Source organism: Pristis pectinata, chromosome 8 (genome assembly GCF_009764475.1).
Source record: "Pristis pectinata isolate sPriPec2 chromosome 8, sPriPec2.1.pri, whole genome shotgun sequence".
In the NCBI taxonomy this organism is placed as follows: Eukaryota; Metazoa; Chordata; class Chondrichthyes; order Rhinopristiformes; family Pristidae; genus Pristis; species Pristis pectinata.
Window position 1 is genome coordinate 4,630,786 of NC_067412.1, and position 27,747 is coordinate 4,658,532.

General features: G+C 42.4%; 1 protein-coding gene across 1 annotated transcript in view; it reads right to left on the reverse strand.

Annotated features, from left to right (window-relative positions):
- Positions 1-27,747, reverse strand: part of tecpr1a (tectonin beta-propeller repeat containing 1a) — a 71,474-nt gene that overhangs the window by 12,489 nt on the left and 31,238 nt on the right. Inside the window, exons 14-24 of the mRNA XM_052021235.1 lie at positions 24,611-24,760; positions 21,333-21,490; positions 17,709-17,836; positions 14,657-14,759; positions 12,484-12,577; positions 9,356-9,435; positions 8,529-8,585; positions 8,085-8,259; positions 4,833-4,968; positions 3,601-3,693; positions 1,393-1,499 (exon numbers count right to left, since the gene is read on the reverse strand). Coding sequence (XP_051877195.1) covers positions 1,393-1,499; positions 3,601-3,693; positions 4,833-4,968; positions 8,085-8,259; positions 8,529-8,585; positions 9,356-9,435; positions 12,484-12,577; positions 14,657-14,759; positions 17,709-17,836; positions 21,333-21,490; positions 24,611-24,760 — 1,281 coding nt within the window. The remainder of the gene's footprint in view (positions 1-1,392; positions 1,500-3,600; positions 3,694-4,832; positions 4,969-8,084; positions 8,260-8,528; positions 8,586-9,355; positions 9,436-12,483; positions 12,578-14,656; positions 14,760-17,708; positions 17,837-21,332; positions 21,491-24,610; positions 24,761-27,747) is intronic.

The following is a 27,747-nucleotide window of genomic DNA, read 5'->3' on the forward strand; positions in this document are numbered from 1 at the left end:
ACTTGCTGAGCCAATCTAATTCAGGAGATGCACTCTAAACTTCCAAACATAAAAGATTCAATAAATTAATTATACATTTCATCAGAGGAGGGACAACTGCTGCAGAAAACAAGACACTGAAAATAGAGAGAGTCACTGCAAGGCTATTCCTTCTGAAATCCATTTGCCACAAACCCAGCAACCAGCTTTCATTTACATGGCATCTTTAATAGAGTAAAAATGTCCCATGAGGCTTCAAAGATGGCCCATAAGGAGATATTGGACAAGTCACCAAAAGCTTGGACAAAGAGATAGGTCATGGTTGGGTAAGAAAAGAGGGAAAGGAGGTTTAAACTAGTAAATCATTTACCAGCCCTGCTTGCATTGTGTTCTGTTGTAGTGAGAAAGCACCGGTGACAAGTTGTAGAGGGCACACACAATGCCAAATCCATCCTCAACAGCTGGTTTAAACTTTGTGCCTATAAAAAACAGGTGCTTATGATTCTGGGAAAACTCAGTCCAACAATCTTCCCACTCTTATTTATGTTCTGCTGTGTAGCTGTGTGTCTTGCAGAGCATTATTGAGCTGGGAAACCCCTCATCATCTGAACACATAAGAGGACAAGCCACAAACATCTACTTCAGTGACATGCCAATGGGACCAGGATAGGTTTATTTTATGGCAGATGTAGAATTCACATCGAATGCACAGGATCGCAAGAGGCTGCAAAGGGTTGTACACTCAGCCAGCTCCATCACAAGCACTCAATGATTCAGAAACAGCTTCTTCCCCTCCGCCATCAGATTTCTGAATGGTCCATGAACCCATGAATACTGCCTTGTCATTCCTTTCTTTTTTGCACCATTTGCTTTTGTAATTTATAGTAATTTTTAATGTCTTTGCACTATACTGCTGCCGTAAAACAACAAACTTCTCGTCATACAAGTCAGTCATAATAAATCTGATTCTGAATTCGAGAGGTACAGAGCAATGATAAAAGTTATCAGGAATTCCAAAATGTGGGTCAAGTTGACCCATTAACCACTAAATTAGGGCAGCACAGTGGCACAGAAGGTAGAGCCACTGCCTCACAGCACCAGTGGCCCAGGTTTAATCCTGACCTCCGGTGCTGTCTGTGTGGAGTTTGCACATTCTCCCTGTTAGAATATGGAGGATGGATTAGGCATTGTGTGTGCCCTCTATAACTTGTCACCGGTGCTTTCTCACCAAACAGAACTCAATTCAAGCAGGGCTGGTAAATGATTTACTGGTTTAAACCTCCTTTCCCTCTTTCCTTACCCAACTACAAGACCTCTCTCTTTGTCCAAGCTTTTGGTGACTTGCTTTTAGAATATGGAATGCAACTTGAATGAACTAACCTAACTGGCATTTACACACCAGGAGGCACTGACCTGATCAAGAGGACCAACAGAAACCTTACGAACGTTTGTAGAAACGTGTTGCCAGACTGATCCTTGAGGATAACTTGGAGAAATACCCTGACGAAACCATAAATTACCTGGGGAAAATAAAAGCATCAATAATCAAAGAAATCTAACATGTTTACTTTGCAGAATCTTACCACTCAAACTCTTTTCTTGTGCGCACTTTAAATTGAAAGAATTCATATTAATTACTTTCCAATTCTCTCTCATTTAAAAATATATTCAGTTCACTGCCTGAAAGGATGGTGGAAGCAGATTCAGTAACATCTCACAAAACTGAATTGGATACACACTTGAAACGGAGAAATTAGTGGAGAAGGGGAACAAGATTAACTATAAAATCAAGAGCTGGCACAACCCAATGGACTGAATGGCCTCCTACTATACTGTATCATTCTATGATGCTACCATTTTATTGAAGGTTGATCTATTCAGTATGAATTCACATCCAAGAGAACCATAGAATTGGAGCACATTGTGTGGCAGCTCATAAGTGAATTATGGTTAAAGTAACAGAGTTGTCCATTTGTTTTAGTTACCAATACATTGCCAAGAAATATAGGTTTTGGGATAACTCCAGTGAACTGTGAGACAGCAGTATGGGATGTACAAAGGAAGTTTTAGCCCCTTTGCCATGCAAGATTTGAGACAATGGTGCTAATGATGAGCAGTTCCTGATAGCTATTGGCACAAAATCAGTGCAAGTTTGGGCTTTGCAGTAAATCAGAAGATGCTGGAAATATTCAGCAAGGCCAGATGACATCTTTGGAGAGAGAAATATAGTTAATGTTTCAAGTTGATGACTTTCATTAACACTTCAAGTATTGACCATTTCCCTGTTGTACAAATACTGCCTAGCATGCTGGATATTTTAAGCATTTTCTGTTATATTTCTAGGGTATGGAACATTTTGCTTTTGGATTAAGGCTATTTTGCTTATACTGTATGGCACACAGAGTCAGTTTTAACATCTTTTTTTAAAAATAACAGAATAATACACCACAGAGGCCATTTCGGCCCATCATACCTCAGAGTTCTTTCAGAGAGAACCTTTTTTTTTCCAGTTATTAATCCAATTTCCTTTTGAAAATTACAATCAAATCTGCTTCTGCCACTCTCTTAGGCAGTTTATTAGTGCAGAGGTATGCAAACACACTTTACAACAGTACAGGAGTTTTTACAGTCATTTTCTAAAGCCCGTTTAATACCGTAATATATCAGCTCAAAGTGAGCTTGAGGAACAGCACTTCATCAGGCAAATGACAATCTTCCAGACTCAATGCCTTGCGTTTAACAATTTCATATCCACTATTTTTCAGGATAATACGAGTTATGTTTCTGCCTCCATTATTAACATTTTAGATACACGTTTTTTGTTTTGCACCATTATCACTGTCATTTAAATTATTCCTATCTTCTCCTCAACGCAGACCTCTTTATGGTTTTTCTTTCTGCTCTGCACCAATTAACTGTTAAAGCTGCAACTTGAAAGCCATGAAATATTGTTAACATTGTTCCCCTCTCCACTGATGCTTTCTGAACAGCCAGATACTGGTTTATATTTCAGATTTCCAACATCCACAGCATTCTGGATGGATAGATAGATAGATATCTTTATTAGTCACATGCACATCGAAACACACAGTAAAATACATCTTTTTGCGTGGAGTGTTCTGAGGGCAGCCGAACAATTCTGGCATAGAGTACATGTCGGAAACTTTAATTCAATTCTTCTCCACATAGATGTTATTTCTAAATCAAACCATGAGGAGGTACTGAGTTACTCTCAAGATTTTTTTTTGTTTGACAACACTAAGTGGCCGTTTTAAGAGGGAGAAGCGTTAATTTTTGCAATAAAGAAATTGTATTATTAAATAACATCAAATAATTACTTTCAGTCCTTGCAGTGTCCTGAGCAGCTGAGCATTTCCCAGCATCTTCTGCTTTAATATTATCATTTTTTTTTGCGAGACCTGAACTCTTGACCTCGAGGTTATTGTGCTGTGATACAACCACTGAGCTATTATGTCCAACACACAAGAGTGTGTTAAGAGTGGACTATCAGACCGTCCAGATAGTTTGCAGATACTATTTTACAAGTTATGTAATTATACAGCAGCTTCACTGTTGGTCTTTCAGTGCTGAATAAATGAAAGCACCAAGTCAGCAACTCACCACTTTCATCCACTGTACACACCGATGTCCTTCCTACGGACACCTGTATCAGCTTTTGTTTGGGAGGTGGAGGAATGTGGTACCAACAGTCACCTATAGTACAAGTGGGGAGAAAATGTAAAGACACGAGCTACATAAGCACTTATACAAGGTCCTTCACAACCACAGTAATAATAGTTCCATAATCCCCAAAAAGTTAACTTTTGAAATATAGTCACAACACAGGAAGCAGGGCAGTCAATCTGTGCAGAGTAGGCTCACAAACTGTAATGTGATTATGTTCTTGTGACAAGGGATAAATTATGTACCAAGACACAGTGAAAAGCTTTTCTTTTGCGTGCCATCCAGGCATACATAATTACATTAAGGTAGTAAAAACAAAACAGAATATAGTGTTACAGTTACAGAAAATGTGCAGTGCAGGTAGACAAATAAAGTGCCGGGGCCACGACAAGGTACATTGGGAGATCAAGAGTTCATCTTTTTGAATACGAGAGGTCCGTTCAATAATGGCCAAGTCATCAGGCTAACTCCTGCTCTTCTTCAAAAAAAACTGTAACGTGAGCTCTTTCACCCCCAAGTTTATTGTCTCATCAGAAAAGTGGCATTCCCTCAGAGGTACAGTGGAAAGTCAGCGTGGACTTTTGTGATTATATCTCTGAAGTCAAACTTAAAGAAACCTAATAGTCAACACAAACGTAAAACAAGGTGGCATACACCATTTCCAACAAGATACAAGCTGTCCCAGGGTTACAAGCGCCCAACTTTTGCACATCCCTACATACAAACAAGCTCCCACAAACAGTATCAAATTCAAATTACAATGTACGTACATAAATTTGTTTAAACGGCGGAACTAGTTTCCTCTCTCTACTTTGAGTAATTGTTCTTTCTCATCAGCCTTATGTGCTTTTGATGCCATTCATTACAGTATTGTGGAGGTATGATTACCATATTGAGTGGTTTTTGTGCACCTTCTGACTTATGGACTAAATTGACTCAAGGACATCTGTAAAAACAGAACCTGTTCATTACCCAGGGATAGCCTGCACATGAGAATTCTGAAGCATCATTTAAGCTACATTCTAAATGCACATTTGGAGAGGCGCAAATTTAAAACAAAATCAGGATACCATTTACGTAACTCTAACTGAATTGGAAGCATGCTATACTTAAAGCTATTAGCTCACATAAAAAACAGTATTGTGTTAGTTACTTAAATATGTCTTTACCTGTAGGGTTTTGTAGGGAAACCGAACCCCGGTAGAAAGCTGATCCATCCCTGGCAATGGCCCAGACCTGGTAATAGCCCCCAATAGAAATCGACACAAATGGCTGATCTGTACCGATGTGCAGCCATGAAACACCCTGCAAGGAAAGTTTGGATGCTATGACATTTTGTTAAGTATTAAAAGCAAAGTCATCTTCATACACATGGTGCTAATTCACTTCAACAACTGCACATCTGGGAGTCTCTTAGGTTCAAGTCGCACCCCAAAAAGAACACAGAAACTAAGTTCAGGGAACAAGGGAGTGCTGTGCTTTTGGGGATTCTCACATCTCAGATGCGATATTATAACAAGGCCCCCACCTCCCCTTTCCCTCTCCCAGGCACATGTAACACATGACACTGATTTGACAAAGCACAAGGTAGCACCTTGAGGGGTCCTAGCCAATATTTATTCCTCAATCAATGCTTTTAAAAAAAATGATTACTTGGTAATTATCACATTACTGTGGATGGGAGCTTGCTAGCCAAAAAATGACTGCAGCATTTCCCATGTTATAAAACATTTCAGAGTGTATTTAATTTTCTGCGAGCTCTTTGGAACCTCCTGACATCATGAAAGTTACTGTACAAATACAAGCTGTTGCTTAATTTGCATAAAATGATCCAAATGGCAGCAAAGTAAAGCCACTGTGGTTTTACAATAGTTGATCTCTGCAACTGTATCTTGGCTGTGAATGCACTCCTTTATATGGCTTTAATAATACCAGCTACAAATGACTTTCATTTCACATGGGCATTTTAATGAGCTGAGTCTCTCTCTCTGCACCAGAGTCTACCGAGAGTGCTGTCCTGGATGGATGGTTAGGTAATGGTACTATGTGCGGAAATCAGACCCGTTTATTAAGAAATTATGGTTAGCTGTAACTGAGACTTGATGCATGTTCTGGGACAATACATGGTTGAAAATGGTTTAAATATATTCTTAAAAATTCAAATAATTTGAAATGACCATACGATGGTGACAAATTAGCCTCATGCTGGTTAGTTAGCTCATCCTTAGTAGTTTCCACTTCTGAAGCCGAACTGCAGGTCCTCCCCAGCTTACAAACGCCCCATACCTAGGGCAAGTACTGGAGAGACTTGGGGGGGGGGGGGGGGGGGTGGGAGGTGGGGTGGATTTGCTGGGTGCTGCGGGGCTGCAGGCATCTTCTGCTGTGGGGGAACTCACTTCGCGTCCACAATTCCGACTTATGAACTGCCCAGGTTACGAACAGTTCACAGGAACGGAACCCTGCTGTAACCTGGAAAGGACCTGTATTTTAAATCCCTAGTGACCACACTCCTCCTGGATGAATACAGTTGTTTAAATAATCTAAAGGCCAAGGCAAAATTTAATAAAAGATGCAAAGGCTGATCACTATATTGATCGGCAAGAACCTGGACTATTCAGAGTGGTGAATTCACCAGGATCCTTGGCACATTAGAGTGTGGAAGGAGGCCATTCAGCCCATTGTGTCTGGACTGGTCGAAAATGGAGATATTTAGATTACTCTTCCCCATTTCAGATTTAGCCCAACAGGTTGCTTCAAGTACTCATCCAGGTACCTTTTAAGTGCGATGAGGTTTGCTGCCTCCACTAGCCTTTCAGGCCATGAGCTCCAGGTCCCCACCAGTCATGAGGTGAAATAGTTTGTCCTTAACCTCCCTCTAATCCTTCTACCACTTAACTTCTGTCTGTTCCTGCCAAGAGAAGAGGCCCATCCTGTTTCCCTTGTCCAGCCCGCTCATCATTTAATGCTTGATACCATGCTTCAGCTTCTGTATGACTGCAACCTTTCCCATTTCCACCAAAAAGATAACCGTTTGGGATTGGAATTGGTTTATTCGTGTCACTTGTACTGAAGTACAGTGAAAAACTTGTCGTGCATACCATTCATACAGATCAATTCATTACACAGTGCATCGAGGTAGTACAAGGTAAAACAATATAGAATGCAGAGTAAAGTGTCACAGCTACAGAGAAAGTGCAGTGTAGGTAGACAATAAGGTGCAAGGTCATAATGAGGTAGATTGCGAGGTCAAGAGTCCATCATTTCATGCTAGAGAACCGTTCAATAGTCTTATAACAGTGGGATAGGAGCTGTCCTTGAACCTAGTGGCATGTGCTTTCAGGGTTTTGTATCTTCTGCCTGAGGGGAGGGGCGAGAAGAGAGAATGTCCAGTGTGGGTGGGGTCTTTGATTATGCTGGCTGCTTTACCAAGGCAGCGGGAAGTATAGACAGAGTCCATGGAGGGGAGGCTGGTTTCCATGATGTGCTGAGCTGCATCCACAACTCTCTGCAGTTTCTTGCAGTCCCAGGCAGAGCAGTTGCCGTACCAAGCTGTGATGCATCCTGATAGGATGCTTTCTGTGGTGCATCAATAAAAGTTGGTGAGTGTCAAAGGGGACATGCCAAATTTCTTTAGCCTCCTGAGGAAGTAGAGGCACTGGTGAGCTTCCTCGGCCGTGGCATCTACGTGGTTGGACCAGGACAGGCAATTGGTAATATTCACTCCTAGGAACTTGAAGCTCTTAACCTTCTCTACCTCAGCACCGTTGACATAGACAGGTGCATGTGCACCGCCCCCCCTTCCTGAAGTCAATGACCAGCTCTTTTGACGAATAGGGATGTGGGTAACATTAGAGATTCCAAAATGTAACTTGTTATCTTTTTGTGAAGGAGATCAGAGACCAGCTTTCCAAACCTTTACTCCTGGAGCTGAACCAGCTTTGTGTAGGCTTTACAGTAACAGGCATGATGGCCTACACACTCTGTATTGCTGCTTCTTTTGAATATACTCAACATAAAGTCTCTATGGAGTTTACACATTCTCCCTGAGACCACGTGGGTTTTCCTGGGTGCTCTGGTTTCCTCCCACATCCAAAGAAACGTACTGGTAGGTGAAATGACTGCTGTAAATTACACTTTATTGTTGGTGGATGGCAGAAGAATCAGGGAGAATTGATGGGCATGTGAGGGAATAGGTTGCAGTGGGAATAGGGAATAGGTGGGGGCAATGGGACTCTTGGGTGTGCTCTCTCAGCTGGCATAGACTTGATAGGCCAAATGGCCTCTTTCTGTGGTAAGGAAATCAAAAAATGTGAAATCAGTTAATTACTCCTCCGTCCTTTAAGTATTCCAATGCGGTTTATTGTTGGGACTGTCACATATACAGATCTGCTTGAAACATGAATCAAAATGTGCCTCCTTACCATTGGATTTTGCTTGGTTACTCCCATCCTGCACAAGACATCCCCTTTGCTGCTAATGGCCCACAAGGCTACTTGGTCATCTGCACCCTGACTCACAGATGGGATCAGTGAGAGGTCCCGCAGAGCTATCGGTGCGACCTCAAACCACGGACCTGTTGTAACAGTTTTACACTTCCTACAGAATTAAAAGAACAAAATTACAATTAATCATCTCAAGTAAAAAAAAATCTGAAATCTATTAAAAAATAGAAAGGAAGCTACTAATTTCTCCTCTTCCTACACCCGTGTTTGATTTCAAACAGTATGTTAATCAAAAGATTGTGACAATAGGTCATCAACCTGAAATATTAACTGTTTCTCTCTCCATAGATGCTCTCAGACCTGTTGAGTATTTCCAGCATTGTCTTTATTAACATAAGCAACACTTTCAGTTTCAGCCTTTACCTAGCCCAGCGCCTCCGCCGCACAAAATCTTTCATCGTCTTGTATCCATGGTAGGACCTGAAACATCAATAACTGTTGTCATAACATGTGTATATATATATTAGCATACTTACATTGAGAGTGCAAAATGGGTTTGAAGCCATCTTCAAAATTGAAATGCATGTTGTCAAAAGAAAATTAGAGGATACATTTGGACATACATTTTAGAAAATATTTGATAATATTTTAACACGGTGAAGATCAAAAAGATCAGCAGCTCGTATTGATCTACATAGTAACCCTGAAGTGCCCTACAGGATGAATTACTAACATCTGGTACTGTCACTTAAGGAGATAACAGAACAATTAATCAAAAAACTTGCTCGAAGTAGTGAAGAGGATCCTAAATTCAAAAGGAGGCCGAGGGGTTTAGGAAGAGAATCCCAAAGCTTGGCACCTGAAGAACTAAGAGGATGAACTTGAGGCGTGCCAAGAATCAAACAGCTGAAGGACCGGTGGAAGTTACAAAGTTAGAGAGGGGCAAGCGTGAGGAGGGATTTGAAAACAACGATGAGAGTTGCTCCTTAACAAATAGCCAACGTCTGTCGGCAAGCACCGGAGTGTTGGAAAAACCCCCCCCATAACCCACTGGAAATTATCCAAACAGTTCAACCAAGTCCGATAAATTACAGATGGTCTGATTAAACAAAATTTCCAATAGTTACATACAGAGAATGAGAAAGGAGTCTCTTTACTGTACTACAACAGGTGGTATTTTGCAAGTTAAGAAATCAACAGTAAATAAAAGGTGTGGTTTAATTCCAATAATTATAACTTTCAGTACTTACGCAGGGAAGTCAGCTGCAAACTGCCACCCATTACGGTCAGTCCCGCCAGGTGCATTAAAATCAATATACCAGTCGGACACCTGGCAAAGAAGTAGCAGAGCATTTCTCCATGGCTTCAGAGAAATATTAACACAAAGCCCTGGGAACAACACTCCTGTAACTTGAAATACTTCTAGAATGCACCAAACACTGTACAATCATTGCATTAGTTGGTTATTCAGTACATTTGTGCGCTTTGGGCTACTCGAGAGATGGCACTTAACCTTTCAGCAGCACGTCTGAACAGGATTAGCTCAAAGTTAGACCCATACAACACAGTTGCACCTTACTGCTGTTTTGATTTCCTGTTCTCTGCTGCCACCATCTGTCAGGAATAATAGAGGAATTATACATTTACAGGGCACAGTACAGATGGGGGCGGGGTGGGGTTGGGCGTTACTGTTCAGTTCCAACACAGGCCACCCATCGGTCACTCAGGCAGCAGAATTCGGAGGCTGGAGACACAAGAGACTGCAGATGCTGGAACCTGGAGCAACAAACAATCTGCTGGAGGAACTCAGTGGGTCAGGCAACATCTGTGGGAGGAAAGGAATTGTTGACATTTCGGGTTGAAACCCTACACCAAGACTGCTGTGACAGGAATTACGAGACTACCAGCTCACCAGAAGGATACGGAGTAGGCAGATTATGACATCAATAGAGTACAAACCAGATAGAAACCTGACTTGCCATTCTCATTGAACTACGTGTGGCTGAGCAGCAGGCTGGATACTCCACCAGTGTGGTTTAAAGGGATCGTTAAAAAATACATCAAACAGTTGTTGATTGATTTCTGTGCAAAATATAAAAGGATAAATGTTTGGCACATTCTGGAGTTGTTTCAAGTTGCACAAGTCTATAGGGTGTCATGTGCTTATCCTGACATTAAGGCTCCAATATATACCAGCTGCTCCCAGACATGGGACACTGTTAGGCATTCCCTTTGCAATACAGCATGAGCTGGATAATGAGTGGGAAGAACACAGAGCGTTTTAAGTTATTGGAAGAGAAAGGATGGGAGGTGGAGGGAGGCGAGGATGCCATATCCATCTAGAGTTTTCAGGGAACAATCCTGCTCCCTGAAATCAGGATGTGTGAGAGAAGCTTGTCTTTCGTAAAGGCAGCTTCACCAAAACCTGCCACCTTCTCACCACAGTAGGTAAATTTGTCATTTTGGGTCTCCAACTCAAGCTTGTAGACATTAACAGTGTAATCAGCACTGACTGTACTTAACAGGCTGAACAAGGCAACAGACACGGGTTAATCCTGCACAGTCACAACTTCCCAGGTCCAGAGTTAGTTCCTGTCCATAGCAACAAAAGCTTGCATTTATATAGCTCTTATAACATGATGTAATGTCCCAAGGCTCATCACAGGAGCTTTATTAATCAAATTTTACATTTAACTACAAATCGGGTATTTAGGACAGGTGATCAATGGTTTAGTCAAAAAGCTGTTTTAATGGGCATTTTTAAAAAGACTAAAGGAGGGAATTCAGAGTTTAGGGCTCAAAACACAGCCAGTGGTGGAATGATAAAAATTAAGGCAGGAGCGGGTCACAGAGATTAAGTTATTTTATGCAATTTTTTTTTTAAAGAACAGAACAACTCTCATCATATTATAGGCAAAGGACGTTAAAAATCCAGCACAGAATGCATTCGTTTTGCCAATCAATGCTTCATGCTACCTGATATTATGTAAATTATCACAGACATAATCAATAAGATTTAAAAACCTGTGCCTCATTTATATTCCATGAAAAATGGTTTATAAATATTGAGGCAGTTACTGACTGCTGCCCTCTCTCAGAGCTCAGATCAGAGCTATACCTTGATTTAAGGGATTCGCAAATTGGTGAACGAGGGTGTGGAAGAAAAATTCTAATTCCTCAAAGCAGTGGGAAGGTGAAGGAAGTCAGACAGTGAGAAAGGATTCTCTACTGCATGTAATATGATTGTTCATAACTACTACAGTATTCTGTAAAAGGGTTCCCACACTGGTTTTCATAAATGTAAACACTCATTACATTTAATTCTGTAAAAATATTATCTGTACAGTTGGCCAGTCAGATTTTGTCCTTAGTTAACCAATGACAGTGTGGATCTACAGGCTTTTCAGCACATAGACTCCATTCAGCTTCATTTTCTCTCCTTTCCTCCCAACGCCACACCAACTTCCTCTGTTTTACTAAAATGTTTGCTTACCTTTCCAAGGAAGAGTTGTATGCTGAAATACATGCACGTTCCCATTTGGGCTTGGCTACACTCTCTACAAATCAGGTTATGTTCTTAGCACTCAGAATCCCTACAGTGCAGTACTGAGAGAGCACTGCATTGTCAGAGCAGCTGCCTTTCATGTGAAATATTAATTCTGAAGTCCTGGATGAAGAAGAACAAGGGAATTCTGCCAGCCAATATTTATTTCTCAACCATTACTAAAACCAGATCATTTGTCATTTACCACATTGTTGTTTCTGGGAGCTAGCTACACAGGCCATCCCTGGGTTATAAATGCCTGACTTATGAACACCCTACATACGAACGAGCTTCCAAAATATCATTAAATACAAAAGTCCGACATACGTACATATGTATATTCCTTCCTACGAACAGCAGAACCAGTGAACTCTCTCTCTTCACTTATAGTAATTGTTCTTTCTTATCAGTCCTATCTGCTTTTGATGCCATTCATTCCAACACTGTGGAGGTACGGTTACCAGAGTGATTTTTGTGTATTTTCCGACTTACGGACAAAATCGACTTATGGGCATCTGTAAACTCAGAACCTGTCATTACCCAGGGATGGCCTATATGCAAATTAATTGCCAACTTTCTTGCAGTAACAAAAGGGGATTTAACTTTAAAAACATAACACTGGCTTTCAGATATCCCAAAGTAAAAGAAGCCAATTAATGCACACCTTTCATTTTATTTCATGGTTCTCATAGATTAACTAGCAGAACTAGTGTCCTCTCTCTCGCCACTTATAGTAACTGTTTTCTCTTATCAGTCTTGTGTGCCGATAGCGGATTCCTAAAGTAGATTTAGGGCTGGAGCAATGACTTTAACAGGGTACTGAGGCAATCTTACCCATGTCCATTGTGAAGGAGGCTTTGTGTGCGCCTTGGTGCACTCCTGAAGACCCGAGGCATCGCTCCACATGTACCTATCAGTCGGCAGCCCCCTGAAAAAGAAGAGCACTTTTACCATGGCAGCTGCTGTAGATTGCCCTAACATTACAGCACCTTATTTGCAACCGGCTTCTCAGGGTTGCTTTCTAAAGTCATGTATCATAGGGAACTGACAGCACAGCGTGGAAATAGACCCTTCAACTCAACTGGCTATAGCATTCCTGCCATTTATGCTCCAAATAAGCCTCCTCCAGGGGTGGCATGGTAGTGTAGCGCTTCGCGTAACGCTATTACAGCGCCCGGATTAGATTCTGCCTCTGTCTGTAAGGAGTTTGTACGTTCTTTCTGTGTCTCCTCCAGGTGCTCTGGTCTCCTCCCACATTCCAAAGACGTACGGATTAGGAGCTGTGGGCATGCTATGTTGGTGCCGGAAGAGTGGCGACACTTGCAGGCTGCCCCCAGCACATTCTCAGTAACGCAAAAAGACGCACTTCACTGTGTGTTTCAATGTACATGTGACTAATAAATAAATATCTCATCTCCCCTTCATCTGACTCGATCAGTGCCCGTCTACTCCTTTCTCACGTACATGCTTATACAACATTCCCTTGAAGGAATCTTTGCCATTCATCTCTAGCACTCTGCAGAAGCAAGTTTTAGGTTCTCGCCACTCTCTGAATAAAGAGGTTTGCCCTGACTTCTACATCTTGTATTTGTGCCTTCCTAGTCTTGGTTACTCTGGCAATAAAGTCAGAGTTTATGAATAAATTGCTGTAACAGCTTTATTCTTCGTGGAGTGCTGATGGGCACAGGATTTAGCTCCTGTTCCTAAATGATCTATGAACTGGATGGTTCATTTTGGAGGGCAGATAAGAGTCAATCACATTGGTGTTGAACAGGTAAGGAAAGCAGATTCCTTTCTACAAAGAGAAGTGAACCACAAGAGGTTTTTTTTTAAAAAAGATAAATCAGGTTGATCCACGGTCACCATTAATGAAACTAGTTTATAAATTACTATTTTTAACCAACATATCATAGTATATTATAATAATCACAAGTTTTATGCAGAATTTAAATAGCATACATTTGCAGAATATAAACTCACTGCTGTGGCAGGATTTGAACTCAAGTCTGGATCTTTAGACCAGATCCTCTGGATTACAAGCTAGTCACGTAACCATTATTCTACTATTCCCATAATAATAATTTCCATGCGGGATTCAGAACAACGATTTGCTGCCCATCAACACACACAAAATGCTGGAGGAACTCAGCAGGTCAGGCAACATCTATGGAGGGAAATGAACAGTTGACGTTTCGGGTCGAGACCCTTCATCAGGACTGGAAAGGAAGAGGGCAGAAGCCAGAATAAGGTCGGGGGAGGGGGGAGGAACACGGGCTGACAGGTGAGTCCAGGTGATAGGGGGAAGGTAGGTGGGTTGGGGGGCAGGGGAATGAAAGGGAGTGGAGTGATGTAAGGTGAGAGGTGATAGGTGGAAGAGGTAAAGGGCCGTAGAAGAAAAATTTACTGCCCATATAGAAACATAGAAACCTACAGCACAATTCAGGCCCTTCGGCCCACAAAGCTGTGCCAAACACGTCCCTACCTTAGAGACCCACAGCCCTCTATTTTACTCAGCTCCATGTACCTATCCAAAAGTCTCTTAAAAGACCCTATCGTATCCGCCTCCACCACCGTTGCCGGCAGCCCATTCCACGCACTCGCCACTCTCTGAGTAAAAAACTTACCTCTGACATCTCCTCTGTACCTACTCCCCAGCACCTTAAACCTGTGTCCTCTTGTGGCAACCATTTCAGCTCTGGGAAAAAGCCTCTGACTATCTACCCAATCAATGCCTCTCATCATCTTATATACCTCTATCAGGTCCCCCCTCATCCTCCGTCGCTCCAAGGAGAAAAGGCCGAGTTCCCTCCACCTGCTTTCATAAGGCATGCTCCCCAATCCAGGCAGCATCCTTGTAAGTCTCCTCTGCACCCTTTCTATGGCTTCCACATCCTTCCTGTAGTGAGGTGACCAGAACTGAGCACAGTATTCCAAGTGGGGTCTCACCAGGGTCCTATATAGCTGCAGCATTACCTCTCGGCTCCTATGTGTTAAGATTGTTTCGCACCTACTACTGTATCCAGTGAGAGGGTTCCAACGCTGGTTTTCATAAATGTAAACGCACATTACATCAGATTGAGTATAAATGTTATCTATACTGCCAGTCAGTCCTGAAAAAAAACAAAATACAAGTTATAAAACAAATCAGCTAAATAAAACAAAACCCTTCAGTTTTTATACTTGATATAAGTGAATTCTGAAGAAATGAGACAGCAGTGATCATCTCTCGGAGTATTGCAAGGTGTAACAAGCTTCTGATGTTTCCACAATTAAATAAAGATCAAGTTAAATGCAAGAACTTTTTTTAAACAGGTAGATGAATTTTCATTCAACAAGAACCTGCATTTTAAAAGCTGCTTTACTGTAACGAAGGGCTGCAAAGTGCTTTACAAAAGCACTGCAGACAAGAAGTGACACCAAAGTAGAGGAGGGGGTATTAAAGTCATCATTTCTAAAATTCTTGTTTTAAGCAGCATTTTGCAGAAGAGTTTTGGTGATAATCTCCTCCAATCCTACATCTCTGAGAACTCCAAGCTCTTCTAACTCCAGTGCTACAATGTCAGAGGTGTCATCTTTTGGATGAGACATTAAACCCAAGCATTGTCCACTCTCTCAGGTGGAGGTAAAGGATGCCAGTACACCACTCTGAAGAACAGCATAGAGTTATCTCTGTATCCTGGTCAACATTAACCCCTTTACCAAAATCTCTTATAAAAGTAGATTATCTGGTCTTCATTGCATCAGTACTTTTGGAATCTTGCTATACACAAATTAACAGCCATGTTTCCTGAACAAAAACAGTAAATGCAGTTTAAAACAGTATTATTGGCTGTAAAAGCTACTGAGTAGATGCAGTTGATATGGAGTATGTGGACTTTAATTCTAGGGATAGACTGAAGAAGCTGGGATTGTTCTTCTTGGTAGAGAGGAGGTTAAAAGGGGATCTGATAGAGTTCCGTAAGATTATGAAAAATCAGATGGAGTAGAAAGAGCGAAAATATTCTTACTGGCAGGGTATGATAGCGTACCGGTTAAGTTACTGGGTGACCAGCGGAATAATGGACCATTTATTCAGGAGTTTAAAATCCAACGTGCAGATGGAAGTTTACATTCAAGTAATTAAATGAATCAAGAGTTTTAAAAAATGCCAGTCTTCACAATTGTAACCATGAAACTACTGGAGCGTTTACGAAGCCTCTTCCAGTTCACTAATGCCCTTCAAGGGAAGGCAACTACCATCATTACCCAGTCTGGCCTGCAAGTGATTCCAGATCCACCAATGGAGTTCATATTGGATTGTCCTCTCCATTCAGGGCCATAAAGGATGGACAACATATACTGGTGTTGTCAGCAGCATCCACATCTTGCGAATGAATAAAAGGGTCAAGAGCCAAAGGGGTGAAGGTAACTGCAAAGCCACCTCAGCCTCCTCATGAAGAAAAACACTTCCTTTAAAAAAAATGCAGGAAATATTTAGAATGCACTGCAAAGGCAAACTGGAGAGGCTGATTCAATTGCAATTTTCAAAGAGGTAGTAAGTAGGAGTAAGTAGTTGAAAGGAAAACATTTTCAGACCATGGTGAGAGGTTGTCGTTGAATTGCTCTTGTCTTATAAGATCCATGTTAGCTGTAAGCTTCTTCTATGCTGTAAAGTGCTTTGGAACATCACAAGGTTGCTAAAAATATTACAATGCAAGAATATTATTCAACACCAGTCTTTCCTATGTTCAGAATCAGATTTATTATCACTGTCATATGACATGAAATTTGTTGTTTTGTGGCAGCAGTACAGTGCAAAGACATAAAAATCTATAATATACAAAAATAAATGAATAGTGCAAAAAAAAAAGGAATAATGAGGCAGTGTTCATGGATCGTTCAGAAATCTGATGGCAGAGGGGAAGAAGTTGTACCTGAAGCGTTAAGTTTGGGTCTTCAGGCTCCTGTACCTCCTCCCTGATGGTAGTAACAAGAAGAGGACATGTCCCAGATGGTGAGGGTCCTTAATGATAGATACTGCCTTCTTGAGGCACTGCCTCTTGAAGATGTCCTCGATGGTGGGGAGGGTTGTGCCCGTGATGGAGCTGGCTGAGCCTATAATCCTCTGCAGCCTCTTGCCTTCCTGTGCTTTGGAGGCTCCATACCAGGCTGTGATGCAACTGGTCAGGATGCTCTCCACTGTACATCTATAGAAATTTGCAAGAGTCTTTGGTGACATGCCAAATCTCCTCAAACTCCTCACAAAGTAGAGCCACTGGTATGCCTTCTTCATGATGGCATCATTATGTTGGGCCCAGGATAGATCCGCTGAGATGTTGACACCCAGGAACTTGAAGCTGCTCACCCTTTCCACCACTGACCCCCAACGAGGACTGGTATGTGTTCTCCCGACTTCCCCGTCCTGAAGTCCACAATCAGTTCCTTGGTCTTGCTGATGTTGAGTGCGAGGTTGTTGTTGTGACACCACTCAACTAGCTGATCTATCTCACTCCTGTACACCTCCTTGTTGCCATCTGAGATTCTGCCAACAAGAGTGGTGTTACCAGCGAATTTTAGATGGCATTTGAGCTGTGCTTAGCCACACAGTCAAGAGTGTAGAGAAAGTCGAGCAGTGGGCTAAGAACACATCCCTGAGGTGCGTCTTTGTTGATCGTCACTGAGGAGATGTTATTGCCGATCCACACCGACTACAGTCTCCCGATTAAGAAGTCCTCACTTCCTTCTCCTCCTCACTGTGTCTTCAGCCATCTACTGGTTGTTAAATTCTGGGATAAGCTACTTGTTAACCTGCACCACAGAACACGGAGCTCACATACAATCTAATGAGTCTTGGTTCCACAGTAAAATTTCTACTTACTCCTTCCTGATATGAACTGTAATAATATGGGGGCTGTGAGGCAGAGACTGTTTGCAGCTGAGTTACATATAGGTACAGAGAATGGGTAGGTACCCTGTGAACACATTGATGGGCCACCTCTACACAGAGGTTCCAAGTTCAGCTGAAAGGGTGTTGCATTTACAAATGAAATAAAATGACAAAGAAAAAACCAAAGAATCACCTTGAAAGAAGCCACCTCCATAGCCACCAGTATAAACCCAGGCGGTGTGATCATATCCAATGCCCCATACAATTCCTTGACTGTTGCACTCAACCAAGCGGAGATGTCCTCCAATTTGGCGCCAATATCTACAGGAAACAATTATATAATCATGGAATTGTGCTGCACAGGAGGTCACAGCTTATTTTGTAATGCTCATTCTTTGAAAGAACTACACTCCCCTCCCCCCACCTTGCTCCATCTGTTTTCTTTCCCTTTTTCCTCTCACTTACTCTGCATCCATCTATCATTCACCTGCCACGGTCTTCCAACTCCGCCCCCGCTCACCTCCCCTACCTGGCACTACCTGCCTGTCATTTTACACACCTCCTCAGTCCACCAATCGCCTTAGACTCCTTTCTCACCACTTCCCTTCTCCTCTCTGTACTGGCCATCTCCCCTCTCAATCCTGAAGCAGGGTTTCAACCCAAAATGTCGACAATTCCTTTCCTCCCACAGATGCTGCTCGACCCGCTGAGTTCCTCCAGCAGATTGTTTGTTGCTCCAGATTCCAGCATCTGTAGTCTTGTGTACCCAATTCGTTTACTCCCTATACTCCCTTCCAATAGCTCTGTAAAATTTTTTTTATTGTCCTTCACAGTCAGGAGACAGAACAGGAACCTAAAGTTTGATTAGCCAAGCATACAATTCAGCAGAGTTGACATTTAGCAGATTTATGAAAGAGAAATCATACTTGATAATTTTATTTAATTTCTTGGAGGATATATCACCAAGGTGGATAAAGGAGAACAGAAAGATGCAGTTTATTTGGATTTCCAAATAGTGCCATACAGAACATCACTGTACAACATAAGACCTAATGGAGAAGGGTGTAACATATGGAAATAGGATTAACCAACTAAAAGAGAATTGGGCCATAATGAAGTCTGTAATCTGTAGCTAGTGGGTGCAACGGGTTAGTGCCTCAACTAGAGAAATAAAGGACTGCAGATGCCGGAATCTAGATGAAAAAAACAACAAAGATGCTGGAGGAACTCAGCAGGCCAGGCAGCGTCTGTGGAGAAAAACAGAGAGTCAATGTTTCGGGTCAGGACCCTTCTTCAGGACTGAAGATAGGAAAAGGGGGAAGCCCAATATATAGGGGGAAAACAGAGCAGTGATAGATGGACAAAACAGGGGAGGCAGGGTGGGCACAAGGTGGTGGTAGGTAGATGCAGGTAAGAGATAGTGATAGGCAGGTGCGGGTTGGGGCGGGGGGAGGAGACCAGATCCACCAGGGGATGGGTCAAAGGTATGGAGGCAGGCGGCATGGGGGGAGGAGAGGAGAGGGAAAAAAGTAGGCGAGGGGAAAAAAAAATGGTGGGGAGGTTGGTGGTGGTTTTGGTTTACTTAAAATGGGAGAATTTGATGTTCATGCTATTAGGCTGCGAGGTCCCAAGATGGAAATGAGGTGGTTGTTCCTCCAGTTTGTGTTTGGACTTCTCCTGGAAATGGAGGAGGTGGGGGAGTTGAAGTGACTGGCAATGGAGAGATGCAGATCATGTTACAGGACAGAGCGCAGGTGTTCTACAAAATGGTCACCTAATCTGTGTTTGGTCTCACCAGTGTAGAGGAGGCCACACTTGGAGCACCGAATGCAGTAGATGATAGCAGAGGAGGTGCAGGTAAATCTCTGCCTCACCTGTAAAGGACTGTTTGGGTCCTTGGATGGAGGTGGTGTAGGGACAGGGGTTACACCTATGGCGGGGGCAGTGGAAAGTCCCCGGGGTGGGAGCGGGATGGGTGGGGAGGGAGGAGTGAACTAGGGAGTCACAGACAGAACGGTCCCTGCGAAAGGCAGAAAGGGGTGGGGAGGGGAAGATATTCTTGGTGGTGGAGTCCCACTGGAGATGGCGGAAGTGGCGGAGAATGATGCATTGGATACGTAGGCTGGTGAGATGAAATGTGAGGACAAGGGGGACCCTATCCCTGTTGGATCTGGGAGGGGTGGGGGTTGAGAGCAGAGGTGTGGGAAATAGCAGAGATGCAGGTGCGAGCTCTCTCGACCACAGTAGGGGGGAAGCCCCGGTTAGTAAAGAAGTTAGACATCTCGGATGCCCTGGAGTGGAAAGCCTCATTGTGGGAGCAGATGCAGCGGAATTGAGAGAAAGGCATAGTGTCCTTGCAAGAGACAGGGTGAGAAGAGCTGTAATCAAGGTCGCTGTGGTTGTTAGTGGGTTTGCAGAAGATGTCGGTGGATAAAGTATCTCCCGAGATGGAGAGATCGAGAAAGGTATCAGAGACAGTCCAAGTGAATTGGAGAGCCAGGTGAATATTAGTGGCAAAATTTATGAAACTGTTGAGTTCCACACAGGTGTAGGAGGTTGTACAAAGCAGTCGTCAATATAGTGGAGTAACAGTTGAGGGATGGGGTCAGAGTAGGCTTGGAACAGACACTGTTCAACATAGCCAACGAAAAGACAGGCATAGCTGAGGCCCATGTGAATACCCAAGGCTACACCCTTGGTCTGTAGAAAGCGAGAGGAATCGAAAGTGAAGTTGTTTAGAGTGAGGACAAGTTCAGCCAGGCGGAGGAGAGTGTTCGTGGAAGGGGACTGGTTGTGTCTCTGGTCAAGAAGGAAGCAGAGGGCGGTGAGGCCGTCATGATGGGGAATGGAGATGTATCGGGACTGGATGTCCATGGTGAAGATAAGGTAGTGCGTGCTAGACAACTTAAGTTATGGAGGAGTTGGAGAGTGTGAGTGTTCAGGTGATAGTGCCTCAGCTATCCACATTAATTATTTAGATGAAGGAACTGAATATATTGTAACCAAATTTATTGATGTCACAAAGATAGTTGGGTTGGCAAGTTGTGCAAGTCTGCAAAGGTTATGTAAAAAAAAGCAAATGGGGTATTATGAGAAAAGCAGAATATTGTTTAACTGGACAGAGATGACAGCTGTACAGATTGTGTGATCTCAGACAGACATGAAACACTGAAACTTAGCTTCCTTTTACTGTCTTGAATGCAAGTATATCCCTTCTTCAATAAGGAGACCAAAACTGTACACAGTATTCCAGGTATGATCGCGACAAAGACCTGCAGAGTTTCAGCAGGATTTTGGGAAGATACAGCAAGGAATTAGAAAGGCAAGTAGAATGGTGGGCTTTGTTACAAGAGCAATGAAATACAAAAATAAGGAGGTCTTTCTCCAACTGTACAAGATGTTGGTCAGATGATAGCTGGAGTACTGCACACAGATTTGCTCTCCTGGAACATTTGTTGTTAAGTAAACTTTTGTAGCTGCTTTGAAATGTTTTGTAGTGCAAAATGGCAAATATTTCATGGCATACTTCACATTTGAATTTGCAATGTCCAGAATTTAACAAAAAGGAAATTCATGCAAAACAACCAGTCTCGTGGGTGCAGAACAGGAGTCATAATCAGAGCCAGAGCAAGGCAGGGATGACATGCTTCCTTCTCTGAAGGACATTAGTGAACTAGTTTTTAATGACAATCTGATAACTTAACATTCTCTATTTTCACCTCAAGCTAGGCTGCATCATTGAAACAGACAGTCTCTGTATTGCTCTTCATATCTGGAAACTCTGAAGAGAGGAGCTGTAGCATAAATAAAGACTTACAATTGGTCACTTGGCATAGGATGTGGTGTTGCTTCCAGATTTGGGCTTGGCTCACTGACAAAGACATCACCTTTGCACGTGACAGACCAAAGGGCCTGATGAGACGGGGGTCCCTGGATTCCCCTACTGTCACAGCATGCTAGACTCAAGACAGCAAGCTGTAACACAATGCATAGTACCAGGTAACAGTACAGAACAAAACAAATATAAAACAAGTAATAGCTGCAAAAGGAATTAAACTTTGCCTGCTGATTTCCTGTAGTTCACATCAACAGTAACTACAAATTGTTCTTACAGAAATTCTTTCAACACAGTAAAAATGCACCAAGGAATTTCATGAGAATTTTATCAGACAAGAAATTGGATACTAGGCAATAAAAGGAGATAATAGGACAGGCAACAAAAAACTTGGCCAATGACATGGGCTTTAAGCAGCATCTTAAAAGGACGGGAGGTTAGTAGGTTTGGAGAAGACTTCCATTGGATCAAGGGTGACGTGCTTCCATCCCACTTCTTTGCTTCTGAGGAGGCTAATATGGGATCTGCAGACTCTGCCACAGGTGGGACAGGGAATGTTTGATGAGGCAGGCAGGTGGATGGTTGATTGGGAGGTGGTATATTCTTTTTTCTATCTATATAGGGCTTCTGTGAGCTCTGGACACATGGATGCAAGGTTCTCAATATCATCCTTCTTCATTTAGAGCAGTCATGATGCAGGGATTCCTACAAGTCGATGGAGATATTACAGGAGGCTTTGAGAATTTCCTTCAATTTATTACCTCTGTCCACATGGTAATATTTTCTTACGACAGATCTGATGTCAGACTTGCAAATGAATTGGTTCATATTTGAGAGCAAGCCCAGTCTAATTATGGCCTCAATGGTGGTGATGTTGGTATGAAAGAGGGCACCGATGCTGGTTCACTTATCCTTTCAATGAACTTGGATGATATAGCTGAGATAGCATTAGTATTATCTCCTCATTGCTTTGAGGTGCCTGCTGTAGATAGACAATGTCTCGGAAGCAGCCATTTCTGCCCGACAAATCATGGGCTTTGTGCTGGGTTTGAGGTTCAACGTTCATACACTTTCCCTCACATGGATAGAGGTTATGCTGGTGCACTGAAGGCGATGATGAATTTCATTACTGATGTCAGCTCAAGAACAGCTTCTATCCCGCTGCTGTCAGACTTTAGAATGGACCTCGTGTACACTAAAAGACGAACTCTTGATCTCCCAATTTATCTCGTTGTGACCCTTGCACTTTATTTGTCTATCTTGCATTCTGTTTTCAATTTTACTACCCCAATGTACTTATGTATGGAATGATCTATCTGGAAAACAAAAGCTTTTCACTGTATTCAGGTACATGTGACAATAATAAACCAATTCCAATTCACTACACTATAACAGCAGCTGCACTAGAATAGCATTTCAGTGGCTTTAAAGTGCTTTGGGACATCCAGCGGTTGAGCAATACAAGCCCTTTTATTCCCCCAATCTATATTAAATCGGAAAGTAAATTACATTATCTACAAATTTTCCTGATCTGTTGATTCATTCCGAGGGTTCACGTTGTACTTTGTTGAGAAGCATCAGCTCTCAGGCTCACAGCCCAGACAACGAGGTTGATACATGGGGTGAGAAAGCTGTTACATTGTCAGGCAGTGGTAATGTGAATTACGTGGTAATCCTCACAGATGACCCAGCTTGATTTATTGAACACGACCACTACACAATGACTTGCTTCTTGTTTACATTAGTTCTACTCCACCGGAGAATTTGCAAAATTTAAAGTTAATAATCAGCTGCACCATGGACCATTTCCTTGGCTCACATCTAAAAACTGCAGCAAGGACTCTCACATCAGATCAAGATCCACGAGTTGAGCTGAGTAGGAATCTCCAAGCTTCAATCTCTGATCCCTTAGCAGCAGATTTCCACAATTAGACAATGGGGATCACAGAACTCACCACTCCCAGGGCAAGGAAGAGAAAATAAGAACAGAAGGTCTAAGCCATTCACCTCCTTATTTCTGCTTCCCTATTCAATATAATCCTGGCTGATCTTTTACCATTAGCACCTCCTTCATGGACCGACCCCATATTCTTCAAATCTCTTGACATCTAGAAATCTATCAAGCCCCATCTTCAATAAGCTCAGAGACTGAGCCTCCACTGCACTCTTGGGCAGTGATTTCTAAAGATCCACCACCTTCTGGGTGAAAAATTCCTTCTCATCTCTGCCCTTATTTTGAGATTGCAACCCCTGGTTCTAGACATCCCAACTAGGGAAAATATCAACTCTGCACGTACCCGGTTAAGCCCCTTAAAAATTTTATTTGTTGTTTCAACTGGATCACCACTTATTCCTCTAAATAAGTGTACATGCCTAGTCTGCTTAAATCTCTCCTCATCTAACAAACCTGCCATTCCAGGAATCAATCTGGTGAGTTTTTCCTGCACTCTCTCTACTGATGGATAGGAGAGGTTTAAAAGTCTATGGACCAAACACAGGCAGATGGAACTAACTCGCTGGGCAACACAGTCGGCATGGACGAGTTGGGCGGAAGGGCCTGTTTCTATGCTGTATGACTCTATAACTAATTAGAATTTTTATTCAGACCAGTTTACTACAAACTCTTACTACAGTTTGTATTTTCATGGACTGGATCCGACATTACAGATACACACAAAGTCTAACCTGATGCTCCTAGCGCAGTACTGAGGGAGTGCAATATCGTCAGTGGGACAACATTGCAGGAAAACTGGAGACGTCTGTCTTTTGGATAAAATGTTAAACCATAACCCCTCCCGTCTCCATTTTCCATAGGATGTAAGTATCAAACTGTGCCAAGGAAATGGGGGGGGGGGGGGGGGGGGAGGGGGCAATTTTGCCCCAGTACCCTGCCCAACATTTATACCTCAAGTAACATTCCTAAAACACTAACAGGTTACTTATCATGCTCTGAAATCTTACATAGAACACTACAGCACAGTACTGGCCCTCCGGCCCCCGATGTTGTGCCGACATTTTATCCTGCTCTAATAATGCTTTGTGCAAATTTTCTGGTGCGTTTCTCTTCACAACAAATTCAAATTTACTCTCCTTGGTTGTGAGGGGCTTTGGGATATCCTGAGATTGTGATGCTATATAAATGCAAGTTCTTTCCTTACAATCAGCACAGATATTTTTATTCAATCTTTGTATTGCTCCCTTTACACATAACCCCAAGACTTAGCACAGTGTCCCGTTTCGTTGATCTCTCATTCACTTACCCAGTCGTACATTTCTTGCTCAGTAACTGTTGCCAACCTGATCGGCCACCTCTGTTTTGTCCTTTCTGGAGTGTAAATTGCAAAGGAGTGTTTTGTTTCATTTGCAATCGGGACTAAAATTGTAACTTCATTTAAGAAGAGGTGAAGATACTGTAAAAAAATTAAGGAAAGGTAAGATAAGATAAAATAAGACTTCTTTATTAGTCACATGTACATGGAAACACACAATGAAATGCATCTTTTGCGTAGAGTGTTCTGGGGGCAGCCCGCAAGTGTCACCATGCTTCTGGCACCGATATAGCATGCCCACAACGTCCTAACCCATACGTCTCTGGAGTGTGGGAGGAGCACCCTGGAGGAAACCCACGCAGACACATGGGGAGAACGTACAAACTCCTTACAGACAGCGGCCGGGATTGAACCAACATACGGATATAATTAAACAAATTTATCTAGGTTATGGTTCAAAGACCAATTACTGCAGCACAAAAGCAATGTCTAGGAATGGAAATGGTGTGCAGTTGCACACTAGTTAGGTAACTGGACTAGCAACCAGAGTTCTGCACTGTTGCTGCAGAGGCGAGAATTCTACAATGGCAGCTGGGGAACTAAACTCATAATAATTAACCAAATATGGATTTCTTTAAAAAAACAAGCTAGTATCAGTTGCGGTAACCAGGATGCTACCAAATTGTCATAAAACCCATCTTGTACACCAGTCCTTCAGGGAAGGAAACCTGCCATCCTTAACTGGTCTGGCCTATGTATGACTTCAGACCTACCAATGTAGTTGAATCATAAATGCCTCCTCTGTTCAGGAGCAATTACAAGTGGATATAAATGCTGGTATGGCCAGCAACATCCACATCTTATGAATGAACATTTTAAAAAAAAACTTATTATGCTTTATTACTTCCAGTTTTCATAAACAGCAGTTTGTTAAATAATTCAGGGATTAGCATCTCTCCTTCTCCCCCACTTCTGCACTTGGGTTTAGTCAGTGCAATGAATAATAAAACATTGTGCCTTTAACTGTGCTGGCAAAACACAAAACTGCAGCCTAGATACTCAGAAAATAGCAAGATGGATCTTTTAAATTACTTCTGGAGCTTTTCTTGATAGGTTACACATTTTTTTTCTTTTCATTGCAGTGATCCTGGCAACCAGAGGATAAGCCCTTGCACCCTTGCTGTGCCAAGTCAGGTGAGGAACAATGTGCGATTGTGCCTTGTATAGATAACTGGCATCTAATTCCAACACTGGATACCCAAGACTGACAACTCAGCATCTTGTGTTGGATTTGGGAATTGTCCTACAATCACCTATTTTTACTTGTCACTTGCTGAAACGTAGTAACGGCAGGGGATTATTCGGCCCCTCAAAGCTGTTCCACCACTCAATTAGATCAGGGCCGACCCGAATCATCACTCCATCTACCCATCTTGCTTTCATAGCCTTAACACCCATTGAGTGAAAATCTGTCAATAATAATGCAAGAAGTGCCAGAAAGTACAGCAGCATCTGTGGAGGGAGAAAACACAAAATCAACCTTTCAAGTTGATAAATTCAACAGCAGGACTGAAAAAGTCACTGACCTGGAACTTGAGTTTATTTCTCTCTGCAGATCCTGCTGACCTCTTTCTGTTTTATCTCAGATTTTTAGCATCTATAGTTTTTTTGCTTCTGGAAAACTACCAACTTAAATTTTGAAATTTTCAACTGAACCCAGTCTGAACAGCAACAAACAAATAAACAAACAATCTGCTGGAGGAACTCAGCAGGTCAAGCAGCATTCGTGGGAGGAAAGGAATTGTCGACGTTTTGGGTCGAAACCCTTGTTGTTGCTCCAGGTCCCAGCATCTGCAGTCTCTTGTGTCTCCAGTCTCAATAGCCTTCTTTAAGAGGAGAGTGCTCATATTTCAATTATCCTTTGTGTGAGAAAGGGATTCTAGATTTCACGCATGAATAGCACAGCTTTAACTTTAAGGTTTCAAAATTAAGATTATAATTTTAAGGTTTTCCAAATTTTATTGGTACAAAAAACTATGTACCAAGAATGCACCATTCTCTCAAGGTCCTATTTGTTATAGATAGATTTTTGGAATATAGGGGAGTCATGGGTTATGAGGACCAAACAGGAACATAACATTGAGGTCATGATCAAATCAGAAATAATCTTATTGAACTGAGGAGCAGGTTTGAGGGCTGTAGGACCCAATCCCACTCTTATTATATATGTACACATATACAAACAACAAATTGAGAGCTGGAACAAGCCTCCTAGACCCTTGAAACTGCTCCTTCATGGAATAAGATCATGCTTCCCACAGTTTTTCCACCATCTGCAAGGCACAAGTCAGCTGCCTGACAGAACACCATCCACATGCCCGGAAGGGCATAGCTGCAATTACACTCTAGAAGCCTGACACCATCCAGGACAAAGCAGCCCACTTGAATGGAACGCCATCTAAAGACTTACAACCTTCGCCACAGGGGCACCATGTTGCAATGGGAATCATCTACAAAATAAACAACAGTTACTCAGCTAGGCTATATTCTGATGCCCCCTTCCAAACTCTCCAGCTCTACCAACAAGGAGGACAGGGGTGGCAACCCCATCACCCGAAGGCTCCACTCCAAGCCACTCACCATCCTGACTTCAAAATTTATTACCATTCCTTCGTCGTCATAGGGTTGAAGTCCTGGAACCCACTGTTCACCAACACTGCAGGAGTACCTTTCCAAAAGGAGTGCAGCTGTTCAAGAAAATTGCTCACCACCAACTTCTCAAGGGCATTTATGGATGGCTATTAACTGCCAGCGATACCCACATCCCATAAATTAAATAAAAACTGTTTTGATCGTTTTTCCATTTCTCAATTGCTTTCAATTTTCTATTGATCATTTTTCCTTTCATCTCTGTCTACTTGCTAACTCATCTTTAATTTCAAATCCCGCTCTAATAATTCCACCAATCGCAGTTTCCCTTAGCTACCAAGACCCTATGAATTTCCTCCATAACTCTCTCCACCTATCTTCATTTCCTATTTTATTTGCAGGTGCAGTAGCACAGTATTACTCGACAATGTGTGGACCATCAATCTGGAAACCTTAAATTCTCCAGCTGCCTTGAAATA